Below are 21,276 nucleotides of genomic sequence, written 5' to 3' on the forward strand. Positions count from 1 at the left end.
TCATCTTCGAAGAACGTCAAGAAGGCAAAAAGGCAGTGATGCAGATGTCAGTTATTCTTTATGATTTGTGTAAGTATAGCTCTTTAAAAGAAATGCCCTAAGCCGTAAAGAAAGGAAGAATAACAGCCTTGTTTGCGCTGTATGCCCCATCACAGACAGCCAGTGAACAGAAAGTGCTTTTGATCAAGATAACCTAATATTTCCAGTACTCTCACTGAGGGAATGAGGCGTGTCAGCTGTACTGTTGCCGTAATGAGTCAGGAGGAATGTATTTTGATTACTCTGCAGGGCTAGATCGATATGAATCTACAAAAAGCACAGTGATGGCAAAGTCCATCTAAAAATGCTGCATAGGCTGACATGCACACAAGTTACTGCAGACACTGAATACACCATACAAGCCAATCTGGTGTTTCTTAAAACATAGAGTTGATTCAGAGCGCTCGTTACAGCATGGTATTTACTGCACCAGAATAACTGTAATTATGTGTAAGTCATCCAAAACAAGATATACTTGAAATAGTTTTGTTCCTACTGTCTCCCCTGCATAAATCATGTAGATATGGTACAAACAGGTTACAAATAAACAGAATTAGTCATATTTGAATGTTGATTTTCCATTTGTGTGACTTATTCCAGCCGTTTCTGTAAGTCTCACTATTCTTTCCACACACACTAAATACCACTCTCTTTATAGATTTGAATCGAAAGACTCACTTTAACCTCAGAAAACCAGACCAGAATGCAAACCTGGAGTGCGCTTGAAAGGCACATCATCTTTAAATAGAAACGGGCTTGGTCCCTTGTCTGATTTGTCTTCATTTTTCCTTAAAATGTTCTTAGCTCTCTAAATAATATGACATTTACTCAAACCTTTCCCAAACACAACAACTAACTACTCTTTACACAAGATGCAAAAATAGCAATATTGAAAAGTCAAAAGAGTGAGAGAAGCATCCGGAATGAACGGATGTAGGTAACAAAGGTGATGAGTGCTCTGCATTGACGGCAAGCCTTTGTTGTGAGAATCCTTTAATATTAGCGCTATTGATCTCAATCAGACATGGCAGGAACTCATCCTCCTCTCATCCGCCTCTCCACATCAGAGTACTGCGGTCTACTCTCCTAATGGCTCCACATAGGCCTGACCACCGCAAGAGTCAAATGAATTCAGTTTGTCTGACCAAATTGGATAACACGGAGAGAAGCATGGAAGCAGCGACTCTATCATGAGTTAGCCTTCTCGTTTTCAGGTCATATGGCTTATACTCACTCACACACCCACACCCACACACACACACACACACCACAATTGCCAATTACGCTAGGAATTGAAGGCTGCGGTAGTAAGCCTCAGGAGAAAGTTTGCACTCGTGTGTGTGTGTGTGTGTGTGTGTGTGTGTGTGTGTGTGTGTGTATGTGTATGTGTATGTGTATGTGTGTGTGTGTGTGTGTGTGTGTGTGTGTGTGTGTGTGTGTGTGTGTGTCATCAGGGGCATGACACACCAGGAGACCTCCCAGCAGCTATATGCCACTTGTTGGCATTTCAGGCCTCACTGCCCCTCCCTCCTAATGACAGACAGGGTGGTGTCAGCATGGAGGCTATATTTGGATATCAATGTTGCTTTGTTCATTGTAAGACAGTTTAGAGCATGACAGGTAACTTTAAAACAAAGACTTAACAATGTGGAATATGACAGTGAATCATATAAAATAATTCTAGGTTGTATTCTAACAGAAATAAAAACGATAGTCTAAATACATACACTCAGACTAGACACCCACACGTAACACAAGTGTTTCTTTAAAGCCCTGAAACGTGTCGAACAACGAAGGAAAGGTTATGAAAGGTTAAACGCAGTCGTCTAATGAGTGTCGTGGATGCATGGAATTGCGACGACATAGAGTGGGATGTGAGGAATGAAGAACAGGCTTCAGAGGTTCAACAACTGGGCTCCAACTGTCAGCGTAAAGCGAGTCACACACACGTTATGGGACCACAGCCACGACCATCAGACCGCAGAGGCCTCTGACCTCTATGTCAAGAATGTTGTGAGTAAGAGCACCGAGACGTGACGGGGTGTGCATGTGTGTGAGTGTTATATTAGATTACAGGTCAGCTTAAAGTTGTATCCATGTCATTGTTCCTCCCCAAGTGCCTGGGATTCCACAAGTCACACTGTGTACAAAAGTTATTCCAAATGTTTAGGGTGTGTTGACAAGGCACAAAATTGTGCTAAGTGCAGTGACAGAAATGTAAACTCAGAAGCAAAATAGAATGGTGCAGGGATAGCGGATTGTTGTAGGCTTGTCCATTGGATTTTGATTAATTGCTGAGATAAGCTTAAATAAGTTTGTGATAATTACACGTTATGTTTTGTAAGAAATGCCAATTTTATGAAAACGCACAACACCACTGCCCCATAACTTAAATCGCCACAGATTGGATGATTTCCCCCGAGTTCTGCGTGAAGATTTTTAATGATTATGACCAGGTTTGTCATTCAGCCAATTTAGCAACAACAGCCAACACTTTCAACTTAATCTCTTAATTTAAGTTTACATTTTCACGAATGGGGAATTTACTGCCGTTTTGTATGTCGTAGAACATAAATATGTTAAGCAAATTTTAACCAGACTTAATTTCAGGCATGTAATCAATCCACCCATCAAGAAACCCCTTACACTGTGAGACAGGGGAACTGTCACAAGTCGCAAAAATGCTAACAAATAGCCTGGTTTTATGACTCCCTCCTGCACCGCTGTATGCTGTACACAGATCAGTAGAGATTGTCAAGTTTACATTTGTTTGGCACTTGGAGGAGGTTTGCTCATCATCAACGCCACGTGACTTTGCTTATACATGGTCAATAGTTAAATAACCATTCAATTTCATAGTTAAGTTAAAAACAATTAAAGGTAAGAAGCTTGGTTCAGAAATGTTATTTAGCTGCAGTCTAGAGAACGTTCCTCTCTTAACTCCTTATCAGTGAAAACATCTGGTGTTCGTGGTGCCAGAGAAAACATTACAGAGATTACTTTAGACTTCCAACATAGTATGAGACTTTGTTCATATATCATTACTCAGGAATGGAGATTGGATGCGATCTGAATAGCAAGTCCTACCCGACTATAAAAAAGGCTGCTGGAACGTGACATAAAAATATGTTTTTTTAATTGTCTTTCCATAGTTACAGTGAACACAATGTAAAGAGATAAAGCTGCTCAGAAGCCAGCTGGAGCAACATTGGGTTTTAAATGTGCTTTGATAAAGAAAAAAAAAAACATCTCATCAACCACTGTAAACACATCTTTAGATAGGAGATCAAGAGAAACAGGAGACTAATTCATCCTGGCAGTCTCAACCTTTGTGTTTTTATTTCATGGCTGAAGTGATTATGTTACTGTTCAATAATGTTCATAACAATGCACTCCATCTACATCCATCTCTCTCAAATATCTAGTGTATGACTCGCAGCAGATAGACGAAGATTAAAGCAGCCTCAGGAAAGATTCCTCCATTGTTTTAAAACATCTTTTAAATCCTCTCCTTAACACATCATTAAAGGGAATCCGTTTATTAGCACTTGTATGTCTCTAAATACAGTAATAGTCCCTCGTTGAGAGTTGGCATGGTACGGAAAGTGGTCCAAGTAGAACAAAATCTTTGCTGAGAGTTTTGGTCATAATATTAGCGTTCCTTTATTTTAATTCCCAAATGAGTTACAAAAGTTTAAATTCCCTGTCTTAGCAATTAACTTGGCGAGTAAAAAAGTATAATAAACAAAATAAATGATGGCCATTATTGCGACAAAAAGAACCAAGTTGAGTACAGGTGTATTTATTTAAGGGTATATCTTTTACTTCACTGCTTCGTATGCATACGCTCTTTAATGCAGCGCCAGGAAGTGTCTCATTAAAAACAGCTTGGGTGTTTATCGGGATGATTTACAACTTGCGTCTTACAGACATTAGTAAGTAGGCTAATTTTCAACGCAGTAAGAGACTGGAGACTTTGTCAATTATGCCTTAGGAGCTTGAAATGCAGTCCTGACTTGCCCTTGCTTTGCGTTCCTCCTCCTCTCTCTCTCAGGCTACAGGTACACTTTAAATAACACACTAGGTAAAGTCTCTATGGGCTGAAGAGCTTGCCTCAAACTGTCTGCTTGCTCACAGCACACCGCCTGGAAACACCTTGTTCTGGTATGTGAGCTGAGTTTAGTTTTAGATCTAAAAAAAGCCACAATAAAAAAAAAAAGTTGTATTTTATTCCTTTCCTCCTGTATTCTACCGGGACAGCTAGATAAAAGAAGTAAAGAGGAGGGGGGGGGGCAACTTGGCCTTGTTCTTCTGAAGAGGCGGGGACAGCCTGCTATGCACCGTGCGTGTTTGTTGTGTGTAGTCGTGCCCTCCAGCAGTGATGGGGATTTGGAAACCCCTCTCCTTATGGTTAAGTTGATAGGTCACGGCACATTCCAGACATTTTCTGTCTGTTTGTTTTCCACTAACTCACAATGCAGCCTGCTGCCGCTACAAAGGGCCATGTCTGCCTTTGATCTGCACATCACACCTAGATCTTGATTTAAAAAAAAAAAAAAATCAAAACTTGTTTATGGACTTCTCAGACATCTTGTCGGCATCATTACTTTTTCTAACTTCATATAAAAATCGCTACTTTTTCTAGTGATTTTATAATACAGTCAGAGCATTGGGTTCAATGGGCATCAGTGCGTACAATTGTACATTTCCAGGCAAAAAAATACCTTATAAGGCTGACAATAAGAATAGCATAAACTCAAATGTTTTGTTTGGGTTATGTGTGTGATGTTTTATTATATCTGAGTATTTACTTGTATACTGTCATCATTTTTTTTTAACTTGTATTTATATATATGTTTACATTTTAATTTTATGACCATTTATTTTTTTATCTTTCTGTCGTATGTTCGTCTATTCATTGGGGAGTACAACCTGGAGGTGGAGGGGGGTTGTGTTTTGGGCGTTTGCAACTTTTTGTCATATATGTTGGACATACTGTATTTGTGAAAAACTGAAAAATAAAGTTGTTAAAAAAATTGTTTAAAGTCCCTTATTATCAGTAATTAAAGCAGCAACAGTTAGCCTGTGTTTATCAAAAGGTTGCCCTCTGTAGTGCTTCCTCCACACCGGCAGTTTGCTGGCCAGCTGCTGATGGACCCATGTTCATAGACTCCACACTGTCCTGTCATATTGTGCAAGCTGACCTCTGCCAGCTCCCGGCCAGAGAAGGTCAAGAGAAGCTAACAGGTGCTGATGGCACTGACCTGTATGTTATTACACCTGCTCTGGAGTTAATTATGTTCACTTGTATGTTTTAATTAAACACGGCCAACTTGAAGAATATTTACCTGGTTCTCCAAACAGCTCTATAATCATTAAAGACGGATAAGATGAATTGAACCAATCAGAAGCTTCTGTTGAGGTGTTTTAACATCAGCATTTGTTTAACCCGGCAGGTTTAATGTGAAGAGGAAGCCAATAATGCAAAAGAGGTAAAACCATGTGACCTCTCCTTTGTGTTCAGGTTATTCAGAGCAGTTAAGAGGGAGCACAGTAAAGGCAATGTACTCCATTAATGCCACAAAAGGAATGTGTGAAAGTACATATGGGTCTGTTGTTAGGGTCTAGCTGTTTGGCAACATGTATTATGTTTCGTCGATAAATGAAGAGAATTATTGAATGATGTACTACGAATTATCTTTTAACCTTGGGCTCTGAAGAACTTTCTAGAGTGTAAAAAGCAACACTCAGTGACCTCGGAGCTGCAGTCCTCTTCTATCCTCTACAAGCAATGTATTCATCTTCTTTAAAACCCTGCAGTACAAGTAGTGAACAGACTGTACAGGGTGAAACGTGAATGATAGAAAATGTGCTCTACTGTGTTCACAGTCACACCAACTTTTGATGCAGTGAGACACGTTTATATCATTTTAAAGATACACAGTGGGGTTGATAGAGACGCTACAATGTTAGTGTGATCCTGATTGACCCATTTAGAAACAAGCATTTCAGAAGCTTTGCCATCTTAAAGACCCATCTAACAAGGCATGAATTCAGTTTTTTTTACATATTGGTTTCATGATAGGGTTCCATTTTAATCTAAAGTCGCATACATTTAATTGACACATGTAATATGATCAATGTTAAGTCTTTGGCGATCAGACCCCGATCCTGAAATCGTATATCTAAAAAGGGGGAAAGGCAGCCGTGAGCTTATAGGGATGATGCTGAAGATCTGGATTTGATGAGGAGATGGGATGAAGAGGAGGTCTTTGGATTAGTCCTCCTGGCACTGGATAGATGAGAGGAGGTGGATGGGGAGGAGGCGGGCAGCAACATGACAACCTGAAATCACAGCTGACTGCAGGAGAGAGGAGAACCATTTTAAAGTTTGGCTGCAGCACAGTGATTGGCTGCTGGAGAATGAGGTGAATGTAATAGGTTATAGGCAAGGCCCGTCATGAGCTGATTATATGCAGCTGCGGAGTGAATGTATATATACCCAGTCTTCCTGAAAGAACTTGCGCTGAGCTTCATTTCTTTATCTTTGGGAGGTTTCATTCACACAATTTAGAGAGTATGTGCGTTTTACTGTGACTGAATGGACCAACGAGAGGACAGATTGACCTGTGGCGTTAGCTGGAGGGAGAAGGGGGCTGTATAGCTGCCATCTGTATAGATGCCATCTCAAGCCAAGCGTCTGTTTTGACCAGATGGGTACAGAGAGGGTGAAGGATCAGAGATACACACACAGGTGGGTGAATGGACAGCAAATATGTTACAGCAGATAGTTGAAGGGGGAGGCTGAACAAAAGAATGCAGTGCTTAGAGCAGAGTGAGTGTTATCATGTGTCCTTGAAGTGGGGCATGCGGTCTGTTTGGTCAGCAGATCTCGGGCTTGGTGCCCACTGCGCTGTCATCTCTCCTGCAGCAAGGACACATGCAGCTTCACCACCAGGACCAAGGGCACAGTATACCTGGCACCCATTGTGATGAAGATAATATTCTGAAATGTTGCGTAGTTGTGCCAAATGGAGCTTAAACCGTAATTGTTTTTCTAAAAGATGTGGGGTTGAGTGCTACTTAATGCACTTACTGGCCAATTACAAAGCTCAGTGAGGTCTCTGTGACAGGACGGACAGCAAGGGGGCTCAGCAGGGGGCTGTCTAGCTTTCTGTGTTGTCTTTGCAAAGGGCCAAGTCTCTGGTTGGTTGGTTCAAAAAGATACACTCCCTGGTTCTATACAGCGATCTCATATTAGAGGCATAGATTAGAGGTCAAGAGACTCAACCGCAGGAGACTTAAGACAACAGAAAAGAGACGTACAGTATTAAAACTAGATATAAATTGGATATTGCATTGGGCTGTACTTCATTTATTATCCTCATAACAAACTGATAGAAGCTTTGATATAGTGTAGCCAGCATTAATATGTAATTGACAATACCTCTGGAATAAATGTGGATAGTAATTCTCTCTTTTCATTTGTTTTTTTGATACATTAACAAACAAGTCGAAAGATTGTTAGCTAACCCATTATGCACATCTCTCCAGTAGTTGATGTCCTTAAAGATTATATTATTGGAACAAATGATAGCTAGCTGTCTTTGTCTGACCACAATGTAAAACATGTCAATGTAGCTTTACTGATACTAAGTGTAACATACTCATTAACTGACACATTAGCTTTAGTTCTTTCTTACAGCATATATTGGAAAATGGTGCTGTTTGTCACAAGCTGGTGGCTGGGGAGAAATGGCAGTGTAATCAAATTGTGCAGCGATTTGTGCCACAGCAATAAAGCACTTTATACGATGCACACTGCTGAAGTAGCACCAGTGAGTCACTTCATGGTTGAATCAGTTGAGAGAGAATTAAATGTCATATTTCTGGCATGCTGGCAGTGGGAGGAAAACTTTCTTTTTTTATCTTAAGTTTCAGAACAAACTTTTAAATCCCTTCAGAGGCAAGAGAGATGAGAATTTGAATCAATCCTTATTGAATTAGTTAGGTCTAATGTTCATAGTTTACACATTACATGGAGAGAAATGATAGGTTGATGAAACAGAAAATATGATGGTTAGATATGGCGTCAAATATTTACTGCTTTAAGATTAGAGTAATTAAGCATTAACGTTGCATGAATACCTTTGTGGTTGTGCTCGTTTTCATTTTAAAAATACATAACACATAGTTAATTACTTTAAACATCAGATTAATTGATACGATACGCAGAATTAAAAGCCTTAATGAGCTATTCCAACGAGGAAAGCCGAAGGGACGGTAAAATCCCTGTACTCACAGAAATGTTACTCTGTAGACTTATCCACAGTTGAATAAACAAAGAGGGAAAAAGACATATTCCTATATTTAACAATCCCATAGCATGAAAAATTCATGGCTCCTATAATGCGAGACAGGATGTTGAATAGCACTGTAAAAAATAAAAAAAAACAGGACGTACAGTAGAGAGCTGCACAATGTAGTGGAAGTGCAAAGACAATAACCAGTGTTGTGGATCACTGTTGGGCTCAAATTAAACATACATAGGGTTTGTAAGGAGTACATTAACAATCCACCACGAGCGAAAAATCGTGCCACAGACTCTCATATACAGGAGAAGCATACGAGAGCAGCACAAGAATCTGAAGCTGCGCTCTGAGGCACACCCTTGAAATATTTATGACCCTCCACGTTCTATCCTCCGCTGTGGCAGGGGCACGCCATAGCTGCCTCTTTATCTCCCAACTGGACTTTACAGCAGCCCGCTCTCGCGCTCGTTCCGAGGCTCAACATTCTTCTCTCTTGGACCCTATTACAGAGCTAACCAGCCGCTATGTACAGAGTCCTTTCAGTGATCGTCCTAAATCCTACATGTTCTCAAAGCTCTTAATGAAGAATGTGATTATACATTCATTAAATGTTTGGGTTTGTATAACAATAGGCTGAACTCACTATGGGTGAGTCCAATGGAAGTTCTTTCTTTATGAGTTGGCGGTGGGAGTAGGAGACCACAGAGAGGAATGAGTCAAGACCAGGATTGTTCTCTGAGTGGTCTTTCCTTAACAAACGCTAGAGTCCAACTGAAGGGGGTTTCCTGTACAATCATACTTTCCAACTTATGAATCAGAGTTATCCACTAACCCCACCTTGTACTGACCTTTGACCTTGATTCAGATGTGATTGTATAACAGGCCAATTATAACACTTGCCTCAGGATATTGGAAAAGTATGCCATTAAAGCAAACACTCTGGAGATATGAGCTATACAATGATGTCATGGTCGTAGAAATGAAATTGATATGGAAGTTTGTTTCACTTCTTGTGGTATGAGTTACACAATAGTAACAGTGATGCAATGGATATAATCTGAAGGGACTGTAAGGCTAACTTGCTATGCAAAAAACATCAGCAGGAAACTGGGCGAAGCTCACAGCCTCAGGTCATAACTGTGGAAACACTGAAATCTACAACCAATGACAAACGCATACCAATCATCATGTATGTTGAATTGAAATATTGCAGCACCATACTTATTCTTTTTTTTCTGGTTTGGTTTGCGTTTCCTCTCTCTCTCTCTCACACACAGTGAATATGTTTGTGTGCATCTCCTCTCTGCCTTTACTCAGTTCATCACATGTTGTACTGCAGTCTTGTTATTACAGTTAAGGGAGGATTTAAGATTTTTTTATGAAAAGGATTTTCCTGTTTGTACAAATCCTGCAGAATCAGTTGAGAATGAGATGTATAACCCTTAACTGACGGGCCCTGCTGTAACACTAGAACTGCCAGGGGTCGCTGTATACCTACAACCGCCAACGGGTAAAATGTACCGGCTATTAGAATGCGTTGATTTTCAAGGTACAATGTTTTTTTATTTATCATACTAGAACACAGGGTTAACAGTGAGTTTTGATCTATCTATCTATAAGGAACCGCAGTAAACAACAGGCATTGCTACAGTATAGCAACACGTCATGTTTATGCTTTCGCGCGAGATCAATAGCACGAAAATCACTGCATTTTCTATAAGGTCAATATTACCCGCTGGCGCTGATGGGTGTAAATGGCAATTTTTTCAATCTCACTTCATATTGACAATTGTTAACAACAGAGGGTGCTACATAACACACTTTCAGGAAAAGTGACAGACTGGGAGACTTGAATATTTTATTGAAAGAAAGTTACATACAATCAAGAAACAGCTGCAGGTAAAATGTACCCGTTGGCGGTTCTAGTGTTAAGGTCCATTCGAACTTGATTTGGAGCTACTGGTTGACATGCATGAAGTGTACGTTTAATCCTCATGTCATTACTACAGTAACCACTTGATAGCACTGTCACCATTTTACCTGGAGTACAGCTATACAGTGAGTGAAGTTCCACCTTACCTTAGAGATTAGATAAGGTGCAACTACAATGATCCTTATCTAGAAATTGGGTCAACGCAGTAACAGATACTAGGATATACAGTAGATGGAGTAAGAACCAATACAAATGGTGTCTATTATTAACCTGACTAGATCATCTGAGTTTTTTCCTCATGCATTCGCAAAAGATTTGCAAGGCATCGTGGCTACATTTATGCAGCTGGGTGGATCTTCTTTCAAACCACTAACAAACCATTTTTTCTAAGAATACAAACAACTGTAAACAAGCCAAGCACCACTAACATTAGCAGAAACCTGCCCTGCTCTTTCTGTAAATGTTTGCTGAACGGGAGCAGGCAGAACAGGCGCAATGACCAACCAGGGGTTTGGCAGTTTCACAGCAAATGCCAGCGCTGGACTCAAAATGACTCGGTAATCAGAGGGTTTGGAGAGTAAACAAAGGAGGAGGAAAGGAAACCAGGAAATGATAGAGTGAGTCTATGAATTACTCAGCAGACATGTCTCTCCCTCCTTACTCGCTGCAGGAGATAATGGGGATCATCTATCTTCTTGCCCTCCTTTACGCCCAATCTTTTGACCGTTCATCTGCATCCAGATCGGCTGAAAAATGCCTTCTCCAAGAACCATGGTGTTCAGAGTTTTGTACGATTCCAGTAACAGGATTTTAGGAAGAGCCAAATGATAAATGGAATGGATTGCTCCTTTACCGAACGCTTTTCTATCGTACCAGACAAAGGGCTAGCTCCTCATTCTCCCACATTCAAACACTGATGGTGGAGGAGCTGCCATGCAAGGACACAGCTATTCCTCCTGAGACAAAGCCACCACAACCTGTCTTACAAAGCGGACTTACCAAGCTAGCTGGATAACTGCACTGATGCAAGGCCCTTAAAAAACACATTTACACAGAACACTGATATGATTCATACGTATTGCACCCAGGAGAGTAAATATGTTACTGCAGCCATCTGTTAGATAGCTAAGCTTATAGCACAAAGACAAGAAACATATAGAAACAGCTAGCCTAGCTCTAAACAAATACCTCGACATGTAACCAGTCCTTAATATCACTAATTCATATGTTATATTGTGTTTGTTTAATCCTCACAAAATAAAAACTGTTAAAAGAAGAAAGCAAGCACACATATTTCCAATAATGCCCAACCATTATTTGAATAAGTTATGTAAAAGGGTGTTGTTATGGAGAAATGCATTACTTTAAGTCTGTTTACCCCTTTTTTCCCCCACTTGGTTATTCAAGGTTTAACTCAGCGAAGGTATCCAGATTACAAAGAAAGGCTAAAAGAGGGAGATCCCAATTCTACGGAGTTAAGTACTTACCTAGAACTACATTGAATTAAACGGGCAGCATTCAGTGACGTTGTAAACCAAAATTATAAATGCTCACCCAAATTGACAATTTTAACAACTACATCACCTAACTACACACCCGAGGACTACATCAACACACCCGAGTGAAATAATGTAAACATTTAGGACACGTGTTCACTGAGAAATAAAAACGGAAAATTAAAAGGATCTTAAAGAAAACACCATCTATTATGACCCAAATAAGAGTGAGCGTATTGTTTATTTCCAACATCAGCAGGCCTAAACTGCTGACAGTGGAATATCATCTAGCTGAGCTGCTGGATTGTTTCATGTTATTCCAATGGCTGCTGCTACTAGCTTACACACACACACACACACACACACACACACACACACACACACACACACACACACACACACACACACACACACACACACACACACACACACACACACACACACACACACACACACACACACACACACACACACACACACACACACACACACACACACACACACACACACACACACACACACACACACACACACACACACACACACACACACACACACACACACACACCTCTAAATCACTATGAGCCTTGCTCATTGAGAAGGATAGAAAACCTGCAGGTTTCTCGGGCTCTCATCTCCTTCCAATAAAACAAGCCGTCTATTCTTTCCCGAGACAGGATGTAACGGGGAGGCAACCGAAGGGCAAGGTGAAGAGTTCACGGCGGTGTAAAGAAAAAGAATTTGAGAGTGAAAAAAGAGAAAGACATTTACTCTTTGATCAGAGGAAATATGGAGGTGAGGAGTCATGGAAGGCAGTGAAACGGAGAAAAAACAGAGTGTGTCAGTGAAAGAAAAGCCAGAAAGAGAAACAGAAGGCAACAGAGTCAGGGAGATACTGCTATCAGAGCTCCAACACGGCAGGATGTGACATGTGGAGAGCAGGAAGAGGAAACTGGACAGATATAGATTCATTTGGTAACCGCTCCTGAAAACATGTCTCTCCCATTAGGGGCTTCGGTGGGAGTTAATGTGCTTATCAAAGTGTGCCTATTCCTAACCCCTGTGGTGCCTCTGCACACAGCTCACACAGAGAAAGACCTGCTCAATGCAGAATGTATCAATGTGTTTTCTATTATTTCAAGTTCTAGGACTACACTTATTAGCTTGTGGAGTGAACATTTTCTCCAGAGTTATGGGTCACGCCCTAGTGTCAAATCTCAAAATCGAATTAGACTCAATGTAGGTCATTAATAATAAGTATGACTTACCACAGCTTAGCTAATTTGACTATGTTATAACGGCTCAAAAAAGGCTGCAGTTAAACAATGGGTCTCACAAGCGCTTTGAACACCAGGAAAAGCAGTATATAAATGACATTATTATTATTATTATTATCACTTACTAAACTGAAAAGAATAGGGGAGCTTTATGAAAACACTCCTGTACAGGGTACTGAAACTCCAAAAGATTTCAAGACAGCGGGGGGACGAGCCTAGCTTCATCTATTATGTGTAGTGCTGAGTCACTACAATTTGACGTAAGGTCCTTCTAGCACCACATACGACCCAACAAAAGAGTTTCAGTCAAATTCTTCCGATTTTATTTGACAGGTGGTACAAATATGGGAAATCATTTGTTTCATTAGTGACAGTGACATTTTTTCTTTAGGACAAATATCAAGGAAATAGATTGGGTAGCATAATGAATCATATCAGGTGACATTTTTTTCAGGACTTTGGACAGGCACACGCTATGATCTTTCTGTTTATCTTTAAACAGGTGCATATGATAGTATATCAAACAGACCTGTTCTTACATAAATAAGTATAGAAAGTATAACCATATCCAGTACTGTACAGTTTGTTAAGAATAGATGCATCCTTTTGGTTGGCTTTGGATTGAGAGAGAAACTGACTAACAAAAAAAGGAAAACACATGGAATCAGATGAAATACTTATGGTTGAATTTAAAGCCCAAAAAGTTTTAGACAGTTTCACAACCAAACTGAAGGGCTAATGTTTGGTAGGAACTAAATAAATTGTAATAGATGCAAGATCTAGAGATCTCATTGTTCAAAACCTTGTCTTTTTCTTGGTACTTATGTTTATGAAATCACACGTGGAAGGTAACAACAACAGGCACAAGCAAGAATGAACCTGGACACATGAGCACAACACATGGATACACAAACAAGTATAGGCTACATTCATGGAAAAAACGTAAGGTTCCTAACTTCCTAATAATTTTTCAAATTAAAACCTGAAGCCTATGGTATAAGAAATGGAAGGTCAGTTTGAACTGTTTCAGAGAAAGACACTTTTATAAAGCGGATCTCTGGTCAGATAACAAGAAATGTCGTTTTTATCAAAATGTGCATTGGTATTAGTTCTTAACTTTATTTTTACATAAAACATGTTAAGGGAGAATCCTAGATTATGCTTATGTCAAGAACATATCACATAGCAGCAGCATGGGTGTGTCAGCTCAGCTGTTAACGTTGAGGCAGATAGCCATCTGCTCCAGCATGGTATTTGGATATCTAAAATGTCACAAGAGGTGAAACTAAACAGATGAACCTAGCACAAGTTTAGTTTAATTTAGCAACCCCATGTGCTGCATTGGTTAACAGTCTGTCATGAGGAGAAAACTACAGCAGAAGTTCAGTTTCAGCCTGAGGGAGAGTGGGAGTAGCTGAGGGGCTTCTGTGATGCTGGCATGCATTCAAACATGAGCCACAAAGTCAAGATAAAGGGCGGTGGTTATGAGCGCTGTCATGTGCATGGAGAATGTTTAAAGCCCCCCTTTCAAGGTGAAAAACCACATGTTTCGGTCTCACGGTGCGGTAGTTTGTGTCAATGTTGTCAACTTACCTTCAGAGAGCTCCAGCTCCAGCTCCGCCAGCTTCTCCCGGACCTCCGCGGGGAGGGTCATAGCGACAGCCGGCGTGGGCTCCAACATCATCGTTAGCAACCCGGAGGAGGTTCTCTCAGCCATGGTAAGAAACACGGATAGGTCCACAGTCGCCGGTGAGTAGGACAACCAGAAATAAAAAATAAAACAAAACCAACTACCCCTCCTCACTTGGTTTCAGCGAAGGAGGGCAAACAGGGTGTTGGTGCTCGTCTCACTGCAACGTCGTACAGATGTGTGAGAAATCTCTCCAGCCGTCATGACACGGCTAGCGATGAGGCTAGCAGACACACCTGACTGTGTGTTTCCATGTAGTGTGCTACCACGGGGTCCTGCCAGTGTCTCCGTGCCTGCTGTCTGTTCCTCGGCACCGGCGGTGTCCTGTCTGACTGTCCGCGGCTGCTTCACTTCAACTGTGGAGGGAACTCATTCAACTCCTCGCTTGCTTCCCACGGCGCAGTCGCCATTAACAGCAGCCCCGGCCGTGCGCGTTCACGAGCCCTGCTCCTCTGTTTGTTTCCTGATGTTCTTCAAACAACGTGCCTGCCTCCTGCTGACACAAGCACAGTGCTGCTTGGCACCGAATAATGTTCTATTGAACATTTCAGGTGTTTTTTGCATTTGATCATTCACACAAGAATGTTAAGGTTGAATACATTATACTGTTTTATGACATTATTAGCTATGTTTATAGGCTACTGTATATAAAAAACGATCAATACAACATTTTAAATCATATCATTGTTACAGTAAGATCTTTACTTCACATTTACAATAGGTTTCATTTTGAGACAACTAACCTCAGTAGCCGGTTGTAACAATGGAACTAGATTTTTTAAACATTGCTTTCTGTAATAGACAAATAATGGTACTTTATGTCAGTATTTGTGATAGTAAAAATACATTTATAAAAGCAGTTTAGCCACATGGTACACAACATAGTACTCAAAAGTCCATGTTTCTATCTCTATACATAGATTATGTATTTACAAATAGAAATAGGCAAACTTTTCTGAACAGTATATCATTGTCAGCAAGAACCCACAAGGATTTTAAAAGGTGGAAGTCCTTAGTGATATTAGTGCAAGTCAAGTGCATTAACTGAAAAATCAATGTCAGCTTAAGAGTTCAAAAAGAGACATTTCCAGATTATTTACATAAAATATATTTTAAAGTGACAATATCAAAGTCTTTCACATAAAATCAGTTATTAAAATCATCCGTAATGTCATTTTTGAATTAAACAAACTACCAAATACATTTAATATTAATGTTGTGATTACTGTAGGTCATTACATTTTGGAAAGGGAAAGATTTCAATTCAAAAGTTTTGTTTGGGGTCTGGGTAAGGGTTGACACCTATACAGTAAGTCAAGAATTAATAAAGATTTATCAAGACAACGTTTTTTTTGATAATATTTTTTAATAATATTGTTGCAAACTTAAACATTGGTATAAAAATAAATCCAGACCTTATGTAGATCCTTTGGTGACAAATAAGCAAAATCTAAAAACAAATTGAAGGTAATGCATTTAACTGAGATACACAATTTGAGGTATAGTTTCAATCTATATTTTTGTGTTTATGTACTCTCTTCATTAAAAGTACACTAAAATAGGAAATTATGTGAGTAGCCCAGAGTTAACCTAGAAAAGGAATTAATGGAGCAAAATAGATAGATAGCGTTAACTTAATTTAACTATAGACTCTATTCTCACATTACTCCGGAGGCTTAACAAAGTTACAATAATATAATATGATAAGAAACTACAATTTGGTTTTAGCTGCTTCAAGAAAAATAAATAAGTTAAATATGATCACATATACAGTAATACAACATATAAATATGTCTTGTGAGTACATTAGCATGTATGTTATGAAACTATAAAATAAAACAATTTAAAAATAAATAAAATAGAAAAACAAACTACTTCCTTCAACCAGTAGGTGTCACTCTATACACAGTCAAAAGTAATACAAATAAGGTTCTTCCCTGGCAAGGAATATGCTATATCTACTTGTGGCAGACAGTGTTTAGTTTTTATTGAAAGTGAGCATGATGCATCATCTATTGTAAGTAAAGATCTTTCCTTAAAGTATAATTTAGATCGATGTGGTACTTTGCTCCAGGATTCCTTGAGTTATGTTCAAAGATGGCGCCATTCACCTCGGTATGAACATCAACCAGATGTGTTTTCCTATCAAAACAAAAACACATGTTGAGTCTATTATATGAAACCTATCTGAGCAGCAGCTGAATGTATTGTTAAGTGTTTTACCTGCTTTGAGCTTTGTGTAAGGCGTCTGTCAGAGCCTTCAGGTAAATGGAGCGATGTTGTCCTTGCTCCAGTTCAGACTCGTCCGTCCAGCAGTGACTCCAGAACACATCTGCACCTGTCGGGATGATTTCACATCTGGCTGGCCGATCATGTCCATCCGTCTCCAGATCCTCATCTCGGTGCTGCATCCTGGCAAGTGGCACAAACTCTGGGACGCTGTACCTCTGGATGAAGAAGAGTTTGGGCTTGCCAGCCAGCATGGGACACGAATCAGCAGTGAAAAGACGTCTGACATTCTCCAGAAGTAGACCTGTGCCGTATGTGTCTGTACCCATGAGATTGTTCGAAGTACCACGGCTGATGATGCAGCACACAAAGCCATCGCCTTCGAAGTTCGGTCTGAGTATCCCTCTGAGAGCAGTAAGCGTGTCAGCCACACTCAGCCATTTGTAGAGGGCCACTTTGAAGTGAAGAGCCCTAAATGTCTGTTCCAACATGTCTGGAAAGGTGAAAGCAGAATTTAACTTTAACATACTAATAAGTCACTGAAAAGATCAATGAAATAATGCCATTAGAATCGATGATATTTTAACAGAAGATATTCAGTTTACTATTGCATGAGACGACACTCAAACCTCTCACATGGCTTAATTTAAGTATTTGTTATGCCAATAACTAAGCAGACAGAGATACAGTAAAAGTATCAAATATTTCATTAAAAAAAAATACAGACAAAAAGTCCAAACTAAAAACAAATGTGTGTAGCAGAACAGTTGATCTTCTTTCCTCTCCCATTAATCATTGCATGACCCCTTAGCTTTATCATGTGGGGCTTTTGGAAGGGGCCACTGGACTGAACACTATCTCCACCTCAACCAGCTACAGCATTTTAATGCTGCTTACACGTTGATGCATGGATGCTCTTAATGTATTTATTTTTTGTAAAGCACTTTGAATTGCCTTGTGTTGAAAGGTGCTATATAAATAAACTTGGCATGGCTTGCCTTACTTTGACACTTTCGGTACATTTAGGTGGCGCTACTTTGGTAGCTTTACTCAAGTAGAATTTTAAGGCCTTTCATTTAATCAAGTGTTTAAAAAATGATAGTGCCACCTGTACTAAAGTAATGGATATTAATATTTATTCCAGCACTAGACTGTAGGTATGAAGGTTTTTGTTTCTCACCTCCATCATTACCCACGCAGTCTATGATAACACAAAGTCCTCTGGGATTTGTGTTGAATTTGTACAAATCTAGATGACTCTAGAATGCAAAGGAGCAAGCAAAGATGTTTTACAAATGCACTTTACTAATTAAACACATATAGGGGAAAACTGCATCAATAGTGAGGAAATATCTTACCTGGCTGTTCTGCTCTCTGTATACGGGCACTGGTATGCTTCCTGAGGCTGATGACAAAGAGTAATATGGTGTTTTTAATATCAAAGTGAAATATGATGAGCGACCTGGGGCTTTGCAGTTGCTTCTATAGTGATTAGAGCCCCACTTGTGTGCTCCATAGCTTTAAAATGGGTATTTTTCACTTATTGTATCTCTGGTAAAAACATTTATTTGGAAGTTGCTCTGATTGCTAACATGCATGTCTTACCAACGTGGAGGGGCTCTCGTGGTCTTGTTTGCTGCACAGAACTAATTGGAGCAGGGAATCGATACTGAAGAGGAAAAAAAATCAAAAGTATTTGTTTTATAAAAGATACAAAAGTGAATGTTGAATAACTTTTGTACACTACTTACAGGTGCTCTGGGCCTTTGCTGTGGGTGCTGATAGGAGTTTCCCTCAGTTGTCACAACTGCGAAAAGGGAACATGGATTGAAATACAAGTGAATACAGTCATAAAGTTTAACGTTCTCCTTCGATAGGAATCTACCGTTAAATGAAAACGTATGACATGGGGTTTGTTTAATAGAGTGTCTGACAATGATTTAAAATTCAATCTGCCTAAAAGAAAAGGGATCTGGGTGTCAAACTTAAGTATCTTAAAAGTACGTCTGTGCTGGTGTTAATTAATGAGCTAGGCTATGTCAGTTATGAGAGTTCAATGAAACAGAAGCTAAATGCACTTTGTTTTATACTATACATTATATCACAATCTTGGGGTAAAGACCGCTTTTTGTTGGAACATGATGAAATACATCTGTATTCGCCAAGTACAGCAGTTACGCTGAGAAAAAAACGGAATAGGTTAAATAGGCTTCACATTTCTGTTATGTTTCTGTGCAACACGTCTGTTTTACTTCCTTTTTTTGTGGTTCTTTGAAGTGTACTTTAAGAATAGTTCCTTTTCCATTGATAAAGGCATCATGGACCATTTCAGTGGTACCAGATACACACAAACAAAACAATAATTTTAAGTTCCCATTTCATGAAAAGTCCGACAGTAAGATAGTCACCTGACATCTTGTATGCAGACACTTTTTTGGCAAGGTCGACCCTGCCAATGTCTCTTAAACATTTCTCTAAAGAGTCAACTCTTTCTGGTGAAACTATATCCAGCTTCTCAAGTTCAATGATCACCTCCAGGAAACTCTGTCTCAGAAGGGAGAGAGAAGAGAAAGTTAAAACACCGTTGGTATGCAGCTGATGTTTTTGGGTCACTTGAAAGCACGCCAAACTCCCCTCTTACACCCACACGAATGGGAAATTCAGAAACTGAAAACAAAAAAAGGTCACTTCATTTTTTTTACCGTTGCTTTTTCCATGTTTTCACGGGGTATCGTGCTGCTTAACAAGAATTTCACATTGGACAGATCTTCAGCGGCCATGTCCTCATTAATATTAGCCATCAATACTCTGCAGTAAAGGAAACCATGATTACTTTAGGTAGCACACCTTGGGTTATCAGAATCAGAATCAGAATACCTTCGTACCACAGAGGGGAAATGTACATGTGTTACATCAAGTAAAGATATAAGATGGAACTGTATTTATCCCTGTGGGGAAATGCAGGTGTTTATAGCAGCAACAGGGTCAGAGTGAAAAATAGGATTTACACAAGGTTAAACATAGAAATAAAATAGAATACAATATAAAATAATTATACAAAAAGTGATATATTCAAAAGAGCCAAAGATAGCTTAATACAGTATTAATTAAGAAGCATGCATAACCATTGGATTGTTAAAATATGTAAGACATCTTATCTTACCTGAATTTTGGCAGGACCTGCACATGTTTCAAAGACACCTCCACCTCTTCCCTACTGGTTTTATACACATTTTTCAGGATATCAAAACGTCTCAATTGCCACATCAGCGCCAGGACCAACAGGACTCCCCTCTCATTGGACATCACTTTAGATTTCAGCATCTCCTTCATACAAGCCACACTATTGTCCGTGTCCAGGACATCACACAGGTAAAACAGCCTTCTACGCTCATAGCTGCTGAGCGCCTCCGCTGTCTGGTTAATAGCCTGAAGCTGAATGTGGTCCGAGAAAGCCATGAACTGTGCTAAAAGAAAAATTACAGCTGGTGACACACTGATCAACAGATAGCGAGTTGCCAACCGAGCGAGTTTTTGTAATTAAATATAACAACGGAAATGATCATTGAAACAACCTACCTTACTGCGTGCAATGGCAACGAGGAATAAACTAAAGTAAGAGAAAGTACACTATTACGCGTTTGATTTCGCAAAGGAAATATGACGCACTACTAAAGTATCACTTCTGGGAAAGTACCTCTATTCTCTGTAGGCTGAACACAAATTCCTTGAATCGTGAACGCCGAGTTGCTAAAAATATCGATTGCACTGCACTCTTGATCACACAAAAAACGGTTTAAGTAAGTTAAGTTAATAAGTTTGCCAAAAATACAAGTGCTAATTATTTATAAAACTGCACAAAAGATTAAGAGATCCGAGGTGAAAGTGAAAGCAAAAAAAGGCAGCAGCGCTTTGATAGTAGCCTACAACAGAAACTTAAAGGCACAAGCAGTCGACCAAAATCCAGTTAAAGTCAATGTGTTTAGACCGTTTTAGTCTTAACCAATCACAATGGCCTTTGTAATCAAATTATGTTCATTAGTTGCAGGAGAGGGGAACATGATTGATAATGCATAATATTATGTAAATTAAGATTACTATAGGACCTTTGTTTTCTTCACATCAGTTGTTCAATATTGTCTTTTATTTTGAATGTGGCCTATATTTTTGGCAGGTTTGTTTGTTCCATTAATCTGCATTAGAGATATATATTGTACTGAATCCAATTCACACAGGTGGAAAATATGCAGTAAAATCATTTTTTCGGTCTTCAGTAGGTTAATGCAAAAGTGCGCTCAAA

At 39.5% G+C, this 21,276-nt stretch overlaps 2 protein-coding genes and 1 long non-coding RNA gene across 10 annotated transcripts in view; 1 reads left to right on the forward strand and 2 right to left on the reverse strand.

Moving 5' to 3' along the window:
* The window catches only part of dip2a (disco-interacting protein 2 homolog A), an 82,869-nt gene extending 67,771 nt beyond the window's left edge, over nucleotides 1-15,098 (reverse strand). For 3 of the 7 annotated variants that reach the window (XM_079663819.1, XM_079663817.1, XM_079663815.1), the window contains exon 1: nucleotides 14,651-15,097. In XM_079663819.1, the coding sequence (XP_079519945.1) occupies nucleotides 14,651-14,774 (124 nt within the window). In that variant the 5' untranslated portion in view covers nucleotides 14,775-15,097. Of the gene's footprint in view, nucleotides 1-14,650 lie in introns of all 7 variants that reach the window. The other 4 variants (XM_079663820.1, XM_079663818.1, XM_079663814.1 and 1 more) reach the window with 3 other exon arrangements.
* Nucleotides 14,638-15,574, forward strand: LOC307028627. Its single transcript, XR_013805051.1, has 2 exons — nucleotides 14,638-14,775; nucleotides 15,006-15,574. It is a non-coding gene; the product is annotated as an uncharacterized lncRNA (long non-coding RNA).
* Nucleotides 15,575-15,721: 147 nt separating this feature from the next.
* Nucleotides 15,722-20,965, reverse strand: LOC307028626 (CASP8 and FADD-like apoptosis regulator). 2 transcript variants are annotated; one of them, XM_079663822.1, is made up of 10 exons: nucleotides 20,556-20,965; nucleotides 20,140-20,438; nucleotides 19,679-19,784; nucleotides 19,385-19,520; nucleotides 18,728-18,783; nucleotides 18,582-18,645; nucleotides 18,335-18,381; nucleotides 18,157-18,235; nucleotides 16,971-17,469; nucleotides 15,722-16,889 (listed from the first exon to the last, which is right to left on the reverse strand). In XM_079663822.1, exons 2-10 carry the CDS (start codon nucleotides 20,433-20,435, stop codon nucleotides 16,760-16,762), a joined length of 1,413 nt encoding a protein of 470 aa, XP_079519948.1. In that variant the 5' UTR covers nucleotides 20,436-20,438; nucleotides 20,556-20,965; the 3' UTR covers nucleotides 15,722-16,759. The 2 variants fall into 2 exon arrangements, with proteins under 2 accessions (XP_079519948.1, XP_079519947.1); XM_079663821.1 differs by having other exon boundaries at nucleotides 20,140-20,443.
* Between the last annotated feature and the right edge of the window lie 311 nt (nucleotides 20,966-21,276).

Source organism: Notothenia rossii, assembly GCF_949606895.1.
Source record: "Notothenia rossii genome assembly, chromosome: 2".
Taxonomy (NCBI): Eukaryota; Metazoa; Chordata; class Actinopteri; order Perciformes; family Nototheniidae; genus Notothenia; species Notothenia rossii.